This window comes from Rhyacophila brunnea, unplaced genomic scaffold (genome assembly GCF_057557595.1).
Source record: "Rhyacophila brunnea isolate RB1 unplaced genomic scaffold, BYU_Rbru_1.0 scaffold_2, whole genome shotgun sequence".
In the NCBI taxonomy this organism is placed as follows: Eukaryota; Metazoa; Arthropoda; class Insecta; order Trichoptera; family Rhyacophilidae; genus Rhyacophila; species Rhyacophila brunnea.
This window is the reverse complement of record NW_028232859.1, coordinates 10,206,191-10,219,985: the sequence shown is the minus strand read 5'-3', so window position 1 is coordinate 10,219,985 and position 13,795 is coordinate 10,206,191. Positions and strand designations below refer to the sequence as shown.

General features: G+C 34.4%; 2 protein-coding genes across 2 annotated transcripts in view; both read left to right on the top strand.

Annotated features, from left to right (window-relative positions):
* Window positions 1–1,233, top strand: part of LOC147071840 (uncharacterized) — an 83,068-nt gene extending 81,835 nt beyond the window's left edge. The window contains exon 5 of the mRNA XM_085947583.1: window positions 1,071–1,233. Coding sequence (XP_085803709.1) covers window positions 1,071–1,163 — 93 coding nt within the window. The 3' untranslated portion in view covers window positions 1,164–1,233. The remainder of the gene's footprint in view (window positions 1–1,070) is intronic.
* A 7,270-nt stretch (window positions 1,234–8,503) lies between these two features.
* Window positions 8,504–12,761, top strand: RpL5 (ribosomal protein L5). Its single transcript, XM_085946738.1, has 6 exons — window positions 8,504–8,583; window positions 9,089–9,352; window positions 10,504–10,664; window positions 11,349–11,507; window positions 12,040–12,157; window positions 12,457–12,761. Exons 1-6 carry the CDS (start codon window positions 8,581–8,583, stop codon window positions 12,655–12,657), a joined length of 906 nt encoding a protein of 301 aa, XP_085802864.1. The 5' UTR covers window positions 8,504–8,580; the 3' UTR covers window positions 12,658–12,761.
* Window positions 12,762–13,795: the final 1,034 nt, after the last annotated feature.

Here is a 13,795-nt window from a genome sequence, read left to right as displayed (position 1 = left end):
TTAACAGTTCTAAAATATTATCATCTATACATATTTATAAAGGTCAACATAATAAATGTAGGTAGATAGAAAAAAAATAGTGTTTCAAATAGATTTTAATAGTTATATTTATTGATAGGTAGGTACTTATTTTTTTCTATAATAAGTTTTGACGAATATCTGTATTAATACCGGTATTCAATAAGAAATACCGGTATTGATATATTCATTCGGTATTGCAATCCCTAAAACTACGTCGCAGGAAGTGGCAGGCCAATTTTATTGTTCACTACAGGGACATTCCGAATATGGGAATATAATGTAAGAGATACGGATGTTCTGCACGCTCATCAGTCCAATGTGGAAGTTGTATACATGGAAGAGCAACAGATTAATGGGTGTGCGGGACTACTGCATCCCCCTCGCAATATTCCCATGTACAAACTCTGCTTGTCATGATCAAAGTGTTCTGAAAATGCCAGGTACTTGATGCAACGTTTTGCGGTTGTCGTTTTCAGAGGAACGGAGTATGCAAGAGGAGACCTATATCCCGCGGTTTATGATACAAAGCTGCAATTATGGAAACGGAGATATAAATTTTGCTGTCGTGGCAACGCTGAAAATTAGGATGCGGACATCCGGTGATGTCGAAAAATAATAAACAAACTATAAAGTCACTCAAATATGGAATGGAATTGTTTGTAAGATGATTTATAGACGGTGTCAGGAATATTCAAAATGTTATTCATGTTTCATGACTACATTATACTTGCCAATAATTATTATACATTTATGCAAGACTGAATATTGGTACTTACACAATATTACAACATGATTTTATATTGAAAATTCATGATTTAGAAAAACATCAGAACATTTTGATTAAGTATGTACTTTTTATCAATCTGTATGATTTATATTTTTTCATAGCAATATTAAAACTAAAGGATCACAAGATGATTAATGTGAACAACATGTTTAGTGGTTCCATTTTCAACATCTTACTTATATCTATAATATGTATATAATTGAATATGTATAAAAGATATTTATGTAACCAAATCATTATTATGGTACTTATGTCGTTACAGACTGAGCTGATGACCCCGGACAGAGAAGACAGGCTGCAGATAAGTCGTCTCCTCAGCCAGCCGGCCCGCTATTTCTTGGAGGGAGGCAGATAGCGTCAGGCCCCTGTGCCAGCAGTTCCAAATATTGCTGCTGCCATAGTGCCGGACAGGTCGCCGCTCTGGAACACCCTCACCCATGCCCAAAGCCTTAGCATCCCTCTGGACAGCTAGCCATTATCATCGGAGATCGTCTAAGTACGCACATCTCCGTAAATTGACAGTAATATTGCTTTACTCCGACTCTGTTGTATGTTTGAATACAGACATACTGTCCACATATTGCACACGTATACATGTAGGCAATCCGAGGATTCGGGCTATCTACTCTAAAGATTGATAAGGATCTTTCCACTTTGCATATCGTGACACCAAAACCATCATCTTTACAAAATAGCACCTACCGACGATCGTTTAGTATTGATGAAGAAGTAATTTTAAAGTACTATATTTTACTCAACTGAAAAATAAATTCAAAACCTCTCGTTACTCGTAAAATGACATTTTGTGAATTTATTTTGACAGGTCTTAAACGGTGAATATACAATATCTACAAATCCAGACTTCAATCCTACTTTGCACAACTTTTTGAACTTTATTAATATGTTATTATTAATTATAATACACTTTAAAAAGTTTTTTTACTAGCATGGTTGAATAACTACATAATATTATTATGATGTCCACATTCTCTACGTAGTACGAATATCTCGAAAAAATAGTGAACAATAGACACCTACATTTTGTGTTTTGACATTAATATAAAATATCCATAATAAAATAAATATACATACTTATACGGATAACCGGAACCAAACCATTAAAAAATTGAAGGCTTTAAACAGCTCTGTTATAAAGTACAGCGCGACTTCTATATCAAGTCTTCTACGTTTCCGAAACTAAAACCAGCCCCTTATAATTATTGCTTTCACCGCCACTACATTTCTCACCCCCGTAATTCAGTGTGTGTTCGATATGCGTGGAGTTTTATTAACATTTACGAAAACAGACGAAGAGCATTAGGATTTCAAATCGAAGTAATTACGAAGTGCTTACTAATTATCGTCACAATTACGTAATTATGTCATTCTAAATTCTAATTACATGTAAATATTTTATCAGCTCCCAATTCTCAATAGAAACCCGTTAAGTACGTATATAAAACAAAGTAAAACGATAGAAGAAGGTTTTCTTTATTCACGAAATTTAATACAAAATGTTTGTCAATGGCCGGTTTTGTATTATACTACTAATAGATTTCTTTATAATATACGTATATTTATGTAATCTATAATAGGTACTTTTGGTGGCATGTGTGATGTAGGTACATATATGAATTTGAATTGAAGACACAGAGCCGGAGAAAAGCGTATTATTATCCAATAATTGGGTCCAATTGAACCAAAATAATGAGACAATTTGTTTAATATTGTAATGTTTTATTTGATTATAATTATTGTGGTGTTAATGATAGTGTTATCTATGCTTACAATAGTAAATTTATTTAGTCCTGTGTTCATAATATAAATAATATAAATAATAATAATATAAATAATATAAATAATAATAATATATCATGAAAACGTCATTATAGAAAGTGTTACCTAATTAATATTATCATGAAATTATTGTCAATTCTTTCGTAAGCCTATGATAAATAGATAGGTAGTCAATAATATTTTAATTTAAATGTTTAAAAATCTATTAGGTTTAACTAATTTGCAATATTTCATATGTTTAATGAAAATAATTGATCATCGCGGTATTATCATTGCTTTTTTTGATTCCCTCTCGGCCTATCGATATATACAATTTAAAAAAAAATACTCAATCGAAGATTATTAAATTAAAAATTAACCTGCCTTGTAACCAGAGGTGGAAATAGAACCGGAACCGAACCTTGGAACTCTGAGAACGCTTCGATTATTTTGGAACCGGGACCTTTGATGCCGAGTGTTGAGAACCCCCTTAAATATAATATATTTAAGGGGATACGGGGTTCCGGGTATTCCAATTTTATATTATTTGTGTGCGCCAATCACTCATTATATAGTCAGCGATTCCAAAAAAGTAATATGGTATGTACATTCGCGCGTAGTTAAAATACCTATACCTGGTATGTGGGTATAAACAGGTAAGTAATATTGGTGGAACCCATTTGAATTTGTGCACAGGAACCGAAACCTTCAATAAAATTAGCGGTTCTAACAGTCCTGCTTGCAACTAGGGTTGCCATAAACATTGAAACAATTACGGGTCATGTGGCAGGGACAGGAATTATTATTTTCATAATATTCTACGCTTAACCATAACCACATAATTTAGCTAGGTATCTGTCTATCTGAAAATATTGTAGGAAAATAGATATTATTCCGGCAAAGTAAGTTCTTCGAACTTGGAACATGTTGTAGTTATAATGACCGAAAAACATTAAAATGCTCTACCTATTCCCGATATCAATAAACTACGGTCTGCGAAACTATAGCCAAATATGTTAATACGTCATCTGAACAATTATTATATCCTTGGTGTTGGAATCTTCAGCTGCTGCAAGGCGTCACTTCATAAGTTGGCTAAGGCAACCATGTGTACTTCAGCTTGTATGATGCTTTTCAACTCGACGCAAATACGGGCCGGGTCATCGGGCCATTCCCCGTCTTAAGTACCTTCCCCCCCTACTTTAGTTCGAAGTGTATTGAGGGCGTTCCATGTACAGTACTCAAGACTGGCACCGTAAATGCTCTGCTATAAACATACCATGTAAGCGCGATGTTCTATAGTTTTGACAGAAAATATGACGTAGTTAGAGCGACGCCGAGCGAGAGAAAATGATACAATAGGCTTCCCGTAAGAGCAGTCGGAAATAATAGCCGTAACGAATTCGCGGTTCACTTTGAGCGCTCGTCCAGCGTAGGCGCGTCCGGCGGAGCGTTGAGCGGCGCGCGCAACTCAAACGTATAACCAAAAAAGACATTGTCTACGAACATTTTCACACACGGTTATACGTGTAAGTTGCGCGCGCACGCTGGACGAGCGCTGAGAGTCGCTTGATAGAAAAATAGTAGGTTAATTACTGATCAGTGGTTTCCTCCAGAATACCGGGACATTGAGCATCCCGGATATAATTTAATCGGGATTCTTGAAAGGATTTTAATTTATGTATAATCCACACAATCCAGGACGGTTGGCAACTCTACATTAACTACTATTAACTTAAATTAATACATTTAACCGGTATTATATGATTTTACTTCAGTAGCAATAGAAAAGAACTTCAATAGATTACTCTATTCGTAATATTATATAAATCATTACATATCTTTACGTTAGATAAATCAATTCTCAGAGAATGTTCATCGATAATGTTAATTATTTATTTTTAAATGACATCCTGCTCCTAATTCGTATTTTTAAAATTATATTATATTCTTAGATGTGAAATGTCGTGTTTTCTGTTATATTTAAAATTTGGATAACAACACAGTGACAGCCCGTGACAATGCTTTAAATAATATGAAGTTCTCTTTTATTAATATTATTATCAAAAATAAATGGCCTAAAATTAATAATGTATTATAAATAATGTTAAAAATGTATTAATATTCATAATTAGTATAAATCAGCATGAATCTCTATCAACATACCTACATTACATTGTATTATCAGCAATGACATTAATATGGACGAATCATCTAGAAAAGAAAATGACACTCACTTTATTGTCGGGTCTGCCGAATGGCATAATCTGTTCTAACGCCATTACAATAAAGGTGATATTGCTATAAATTCCTGATGCTTTTTCTTGGGTCTGCCGAATGGTTCTGTTCGAACGGGTTCGCTCAAATGAACATTGACATTAGAAACACTGCTCTAACGCCATTACAATAAAGATCATATTGCTATAAATTCCCGATGCGTGATATCGCATAATGGAAATTGCGTGACGTCTACCTATGCATGCGAATGCGCGAATTTACTTGCTAGCTACTGTATTGAGTACGTCGTCCATTAATAATGTCATTGATTATCAGTCGGTTTGTTGAAGATTTCAATATAGTATAATATTATAATATTATTAACTTGTAGGTATCCAGTACCGTTTTTTGATAAGATACCGCCCTTAATCATGATCAAAATTTCTCCCCTTACCAATTTTAGCTTCAAACTGTTTTAACAGCGTTATTTCCACAGAGTATCTACTTATGTACCAATATTTTTTTTTTCGAATCTTAAATGGACAAATTTAATATTATGAAATACTTTAAACACACAATAATTAAATAAAACACAATGTTTAGTAACAATTTTTTTATATATAATAATATATATGTAGGTATATACCTATTTATTAATACAGTGCATTTCCACCATGAATTTTGACAGTTAACACAATTAAAGAAATTTGGTACTGACAATAATTATTGAAGTATGCATCATTTGTCAACACTGCAGACGAAAGAAACTCTTTTACACAAAACCTAGATAGGTACCTACTAGGTATCAAAAGTTCTATTATTCTGTTTACTGCCATTATTTGCCGCCTCTTATAATGTGCCACCTTTGAGGAGTTTATTATCTACCTACCCCTACGAGACGTCACTGTATATAGGTGCCTAACTTCAAGTTGTGGTCTTATATATAAAATATTTCTGAATATTTTGTTATATTATTTATTTATTTTTAGTACATTTGAAAAAGTGGCCATAAAACTGCTGTAGATCTACTTTATTATAATACATTTTAGTTTTTATTTTATATTTTGTACACTGCATTAACAAATTTAAAAAATAATCAGTCCCTTATTTTTATCAATAGAATTTATATCGATTTGCATAAATTTTGTAGGTATTTATTGTGCATTGTAATTATATATAAGTAAAACAAGATGAGAAAACCCTATAATCTGTAATTCCCAATACCAATAAATCTTTAAATAACCTGTATCTATCTAAATATGTATTAAAATTATTTTGTACAATATTAGGTAGGTAGGTAGTCAGTCAGCTTATTTATTCTCTGAACCTGTTGGCATTTCTATAACGTAATAAAATAAATATAATTACAATATAAACAGAACTTTTTATGTACCACGTTTTTTAAATTTCTGTTGAATCATATAAACTTGACAACTCTATGTATTAATAAATACTTTTTTTGTACTTAATAGAAATACTGAATAAAATATAGAATAATGAAATGTCATTTTGAAATTTCATATTGATTTCCATAGTAACGCACGTATATATTAATAATTTAGTTGCTAGGACCCCCTTAGCAATCAATAATAGTGTTTTACTTTTTACGATTTTTTTCCGAAATAACTTTCTATACAAAACAGAATTAACTGAAAATGAATTCAATTCTGCTTAAAGATGGTTAAAAGTATTAAAAGAATGCATTGTCATCGTGTTCTGTTATATTTTAAAAGTTTCAAACGTCTAGCTAGTCGGGAAGTTACTTAAAAATCTATTGCAAGATTTATATTGGACAAACAAGAAAAAACTTGTACTGGACAAACGAGAATACGAGCTAATAAAAACGTGGTAAAAATATATAGACGTTGTTTTAATAAAAAAAAATCCCCACTACTGGCACCCATACCCATTACACTAATACCATTAAATAAAAAAAATACTTTTACACGATCCTTGCCCTACCTGTTATGCTCCTCTTAACATTTGGCCAAGCAAGGCGAATGTACGCGGTCAGCATTGTGTAGAGTGACACGCGTGTTGTTTGGCCCATAGCTGACAAATGTCTGCCGTACTTTGACGCAGCGTCGGTGTTTCTACAATCTACACGCATCAAAGGTGCCAACATTCACCTTGCTTGTCCCATTGTGGAGGGAGCAGAACTAGGACATTGTGCGATATCACAAAAGCAAAAGCATAATGAAATTTTATGTCCATTCCAATTATTCATCATTAACAACGTAAGCAGTAAATTTAAATCTACAATAAATATGCTGTAGGTACCTATTTTTGAAGCATTTATTTCAATTTGTATTCAGCGGGCACTACTCAATGTTTTGTTATAATCAGAGGTTGGAGCGACCCTTTTTTGAGTTGCTCCGCTCCAGCTCCGCTCCGGGTACAAAGGGTTAATAGGTATTAGGTATATGTACAAAAATTGAAAAATAAGTACTTACCTAGTTTTAAAACAAGGTTTATGATTCGTCTTTTTCATTATTAAAAATGTGAGGTTATTAATCACTCGGCAGTGTTCTCGTATTTCAAATAAAATATTTTCATTGTATTTTAAGACGAAAATTTTATGATAATAAAAAACATTCGGAGCAGTGGAGCCATGGCCCCCACAAGGGGGGGCCTGACAGGGCTCTAGCCTGGGAGCCCGGCGAGGCAATTCGACCAGAAAACTGAGATAAACAAACATCACAAATTTCCTTTAATAGCAATTGCTTTAAACTATTTTCCGTCAATAATGTTATTGTTTAAAAATATGTGGTTGTACGATACAATTTTTATTTGTTTATCGATACTCGACAACTTCCTAATTCAATGGATGTATATACAAAAAAAAACAAAATACACACATTAATTTTACCGCGTACACCATTTGGACAACGCTACTGTGGAGTATCACACTGCCTTTATCCTTAGCGGTAGATAGGGGGGCCCGCCAAAGATCCTAGCCTAGGGGCTCGCTTCAGGATGTGGGGGCCATGAGTGGAGCACTAAAAATTTTCGGTGCTCCGGGTAAAACCCCATTGCTCCACTGCTCCGTGCTCCTGCTCAGAGCTCCGCTTCAACGCTCTGGTTATAATCGTCGATGACCGCAGAAGGATGTCACCCATTAAAGTTAATAGGCAGTACCGTATAAGTCGTACGTTAACCGCACTTCCATCATAAACTATTACTACCATTTAATCGCCAACAGCGCTTTCTTCGCGTAACCAAGATGTTGCAGAAGAAGGTACCTATATTATGGGCTGAACAGTGGAATAATACGAAAATCCTTACTTTTTAGAGATTTTTCGCGCAAATAACATTTTACGATCTAATACATACAATACATTTTAAGCATAAGTGCACAATATCAAGTCTTGATGCATTTTTGCAAAATTAAATTGTACCTAGGCACTTAATATTTTATTTTATAATTTATTATTCTCCTGTATATTGAGTAGAAATAAATCATTAGGGACATATTCATTATTGAGGCAGACGATTAATTGGGTTATATTCCTTAGTCCTAATGTGTCCAAATTAAGTTACATCGATTGTATTTATTCAATCTTTACAGTCTACTCACTCTACACACAATATAATTAAAATAATTAAATGTATACACGATGTTTAAGTAAACACTATACATATTTTTCCAATGGATACATTTCTTCAATCATACTAGCAACACTGATGCAAATTCACCATCGTGCCTTTTCAGATTTCCGCCGGGCGGACATCTGACGTTCAACGCAAGTCCGCGCAAGACTGCGTATTTTATAGTTAAAATGGTACGTATTTTCGTTCAATCTACGTTACAAACGATAGCTTGATACTATCACAGTGTATTTTTCAGTGAATAATATTTATTGGATGGTGGATGGTTCAGATTGTAGCCGATTACTTTACAGCAATGTCGGTCCTCCATGCTGTTGATTTGACGTATTCCATTTACCACATTCATTTTTCGTTTCTCTAAGGATGATTGTGCCAGTTAAAAGTGACGTGATATTATTGTATAAGTTGGTCCATTGTATATAATTTATAGAAATTAGAATTGTTCTTTTATATTGTGTAAATTACATATACAAATGATGAATTAATGACACATGCGCGTCATATGAGACGGTCAAGAGTGTCGACAAACGTACCCCAGAGTCATGTTCTATGGTTCTGGTCGTCCGCTGTCAACTACTCTAGCTGTATTATTGATTTTAAAGTGTCTCTGATCGTAGATTGTTCCACAAATCCTACGTAGCGTTGTTTTGCGTGATCTAATGTGTGCCATTCTTTCAGGGTTTCGTGAAAGTCGTGAAGAACAAGCAATACTTTAAGAGGTACCAAGTTAAATTCAAAAGGCGTCGTGAAGGTAAAACCGACTACTATGCTCGCAAACGGTTAACTGTTCAGGACAAGAACAAATACAACACCCCCAAGTACCGTATGATTGTGAGGTTATCCAACAAGGATATCACCTGTCAAGTCGCGTTCTCTCGCATCGACGGAGACAGGATCATCTGCGCCGCTTATTCCCATGAATTGCCCAAGTACGGAGTGACGGTAATTTCAAACTTAATCCAAAACAAGCCATAATTTATTTTTAAGCTTTTAGTGCACCCCTTCTATTTCAATCCAAGGTTGTGGAGATCCATTAAAAGAAAACATGTGTTTATTCAGAAAGGGGGCTAAAGCCTGCATCTCTGAAATAGCCAATAACTTGGTAATTGTGCCGCAGAGGTGGACATGAGCTTTTATATATTAAAAAAAAAAACGAAAACAGTTTATTCCATGTAGACAATTATAATAAATACCTTTTTCTGTCGGCGCATCGGCTTTTCGATCCAATAATCGTTTATTGAAAATTTGAAATTGTCATACATTTTGATACACCATTATCACAAACTAAGATTATATTAGGTTTGGTTTAGTCTAAACTAAACTCTAAACTTTATGTCACATCACCCCAAATCTGAGCTCCTATTAACTGACATGAAATAAGCTGTCTTTGAAACTATAATTGAAGGCGTCCATATGCAAAAATGAAAATTTTCATGAGGTGAAAAACGCATATGAAATAGGCATATATAAAGTAGGCATTTAAGTGTGGCAATATTATGAAAATAAAATTCCCCACAATGTGTATACTGTTTTGTAGGTCTTTTGGTCAGTACTGACTTGAGCAAATTTTCTCTGTCAATACAAAGTCAAATTTGTGTGTGGGTATGCTTTTACATGCACAAACACCATTTATTCGATTTCATCAAAGAACTTGTTGAACAAGAAAGTTGTGTACAACAATTTTAATCCACACAAACGTTTGTACTCAAATCAGTACCAACCTTTATATAGACCCTTTTTAGAGGGACGCCTTGAATTGTGAAATAAGCCACATTTGGTAAATTTCGCAATATTTTGTATAATATAATAATGCGTGTAAGACCATCCAACCTCTTCAGGTCGTATAGTACTGAAATAAAATTCAGGTCTAAATAAAACACTGTTCTTGTCGGTTTACAGGAAACCAGCGGCAAACAAAATTTGAAAATACTTGATGCTGGTTTATTTCTTAGGTTAGATTTTCATTCTTGAATAATTCATGAATTTTGTTCTGTCCGTTCCTCAAATTTGTCTTGTTGTTGTAGTAGTGCATACCTTTATACCTCACTGCTGCCTTGCGATGCGATGTTTTCAAATGTTGACTTTGTCTCCAGGTTGGTTTGACCAATTATGCCGCTTCATACTGCACAGGCCTTCTGATGGCCAGGCGTCTTCTAGGCAAGTTGGGACTGGCTTCGCTCTATAAGGGAACCGATGAGGTCACCGGAGCCGAGTACAACGTCGAAGGAGTAGATGATGGACCTGGTGCCTTCAGGTTAATATTAAATATTATTCCTTTCAATCATCTTTCATTTACCTGTTTGAACCTAACTCCATGATTAGCTATTAAATATATAGTTAGCATCATAACTTTCCATGTTGATAATTGATTCTTGTAAATAAGGTTTAATATGTTTATGTGGCCAATAGGAAAGTGCAGGAAACCCTGAGATGTTTAGAGATTGACCCTACTTATTTCTGGCACACAGGAAGAAATGTTCTTACTGTCATACCACTATGGTAATTGATTTGCTGATGTAATTTTTCCTGTAGCGTTGATTTCAAGTGAAAGTAAACAAATTGGAGAAAGCCATGACGTGAGGCTGATCATTCAAACATTTTTTTTTTGCTTTATTATCTCGAATTACTCTTATCAACTGCTGAATGAAGGCCTCTTCTTGCTGTATCTCTCCCTCCAGTCTTGCGGTCGTCCGTTGTCATGTACTTCCACAAAACATAATAATCTCATTAATAAAACGCACTCTTGATCCCCTTTTACATTTTTTAATATCTACCATTGGACGGTTGATTTTTCCAGAGATATAGCCTGCTTGCATCACTGGCACATTCCTAGTAATTGAATTATATCCACCCAGTTCGCTATTTAATTATAGAAATTTATGAAAGTAATCGATATATATACCTGTTTTTGTTTTGAATCGAACACTAATGTTCACAGATGCCATTTGGACGTAGGTCTTGCCCGCACCACCACCGGAGCTCGTATCTTTGGAGCAATGAAGGGAGCTGCCGATGGCGGCTTGAACATTCCCCACTCCACAAAGCGATTCCCTGGATACGACTCAGAAGCTAAGAGCTTCAATGCCGATGTGCACAGGTTTGTTTACTATTTTATTGACAGGGTACTTAGTGAACAATACATGTAACTAACTATTTTTCAAATAATTATTAATTTATCACCAATCATCTTAAACTGACACTACAATTCATGTCCTGTTTATTGTATAAATGACACCTTATTGATGGACTTTGCCAAATTATTAACAGAAGTCTACTAAAGAAGTTACTTTTTCATAATTTGATTGCTTTTCATCAGTGCCATTAATTCGAACAAAATAAGGACATGTCCAGTATTGTACTGAAAAATTGTGATGGTGATTAAGAATTACTCTACAAAAATTAGAATAATATTGTGCTCCTCTCATCCCCCAAGTAGTCAACAAATGCCTCACTTGGGCAGCATATATTGGAGCTATATCAACAATGTAATGGCATTTGGTTGTGAGAATGATTTCTCTTTGGGAATCAGTCAAACCGGTCCTTCCCACACCTTCAACTCATATCATATATAATGTCAAATTGATTGGATTGTGTTCATTACCTATTTTTTTGTGTTTTTTTCATTCCAGGGCGCACATTTTCGGCCAACATGTAGCTGATTACATGAAAGCCCTTGAGACTGATGACGAAGAAGCATTCAAGAGGCAATTCAGCAAATACATCCGACTTGGAGTCATCTCAGATTCGGTGAGTAAACATTTTATCGAGATGATTCTATTATTGAAAATCTTCATAGAAACTGTTTTCTTTTTTCAATTAAATTATGAGCACACTTAAGTCCATGCTAAATTGCTGTTGATGTCTACTCTGGACTGACAGTGTCGAACGTGGACGACAGTAACTGTGACGGAACCTTAAAAAATATCTTGGTGATGCATCCAATTTATTTGCCAAGGTTTTATCTCTTACATTATTTCGTGAATCATCCATTATAACATTATAAAATATTTGAAAATAAGTAACAGTTTATTTTTTGTTTTATTCAGATCGAGGAGATGTACAAGAAGGCCCATGCCACCATCCGATCAGACCCAACTCACACCAAGAAGGATATGAAGAAGAAGGAAGGACAAAAGAGGTGGAACAAGAAGAAGTTGACATTGGCTGAGCGCAAAAACAGAGTGACCCAAAAGAAAGCAGCATTCACAAAAGCCCTAAGAGCAGCGCACGCCGCCGAAAACTCGTAAAAGCTTTTTGTGCTTTCTATTATGTTATAAGATGTCATCCTGTTGTATTTTATACGAGTGAAATATAAACAGCACTAAAATATATAAGTGTTTTATTTTTTGTATCTAATGTCTACTTATTTCTAATCATATTTCCCTTATAATTTTAAATTAACTACTGCAAAAAGAAAATTGAAGTTCCCTATCTCTATTTTTTTACAACACGCAACTACTAGGCTTTTTAGGTGAGCATAAACAGCGCGGTAGTCATTCATATGAGAGTGGCTTTAATTTGACGTAATCGCCAGTGAAAATAGCTTGCTTAGACCAATGGACGTTTTTAGATTCCAGTATTCTGTACTCCAAATTTATTGCCAACCCTCAAAATGACCCTATGTATACCAAATAACTTTTTCAGTAGACTTAAAACTGGGTTCTCGACCTATAGTTTTTGAAGGGACCAGTGAACCAAATGATAAATCTATAAGGAAAACAAATCTAAATTCTAATGACAATATTTATGATTGGAGTTTCACATTTTTTTTGCATAAAGAGTTTGAAGTGAATGCAGTTCCACTCGGAGAACAAGATTATTGTATCTTGTACTGCTCTTACATGTGGCCTAGTTTTTTCTCACTCGACATGGCTCCAACTGCATCATATTTTCTGTCGAAACTACCAAACTGCAGCTTTAATTATTGCAATATGGTTAAACTATCTAGAACAGCGATACTCAACCTGCAGCCCTTTAAGCTTTTATGTGCGGCCCGAAACACATTTATTATCAGGAATTTCGTATAGCTTGAGATTCGTTTCGACTTTGACGCACAGATAGTGACACCCGAAGAGAATTGTCATTATGGTCCACATCAGATCTGGTATAAGAGCGTTGCTATTGCACACGATTAATTTAAAAAACACGCATAATTTTTTAAATCTCAAAAATGTTGTGTAAAAAAAGGGGGGTTTCATAATTTTTATTCCTCACTAGTAGTAGTAATGCGGCCCGCGTTACTTTATAAATATATTATGTATTTGGCCCGAAGAAAAAAAAGGTTGAGTATTATTGATCTAGAAAATGATGATTGTTGCATAAGTATTGATATACATAAATGGTTATCATATGAAGGAATATTCAATCAAAATTCATTAATTGTGA

Excerpts from the sequence above, each read along its gene's own strand:
- RpL5 (XM_085946738.1), top strand. Across the intron at positions 9,353-10,503 it reads TGCCCAAGTACGGAGTGACG|GTTGGTTTGACCAATTATGC; the intron begins GTAATTTCAAAC and ends CTTTGTCTCCAG. Across the intron at positions 10,665-11,348 it reads GATGGACCTGGTGCCTTCAG|ATGCCATTTGGACGTAGGTC; the intron begins GTTAATATTAAA and ends TAATGTTCACAG.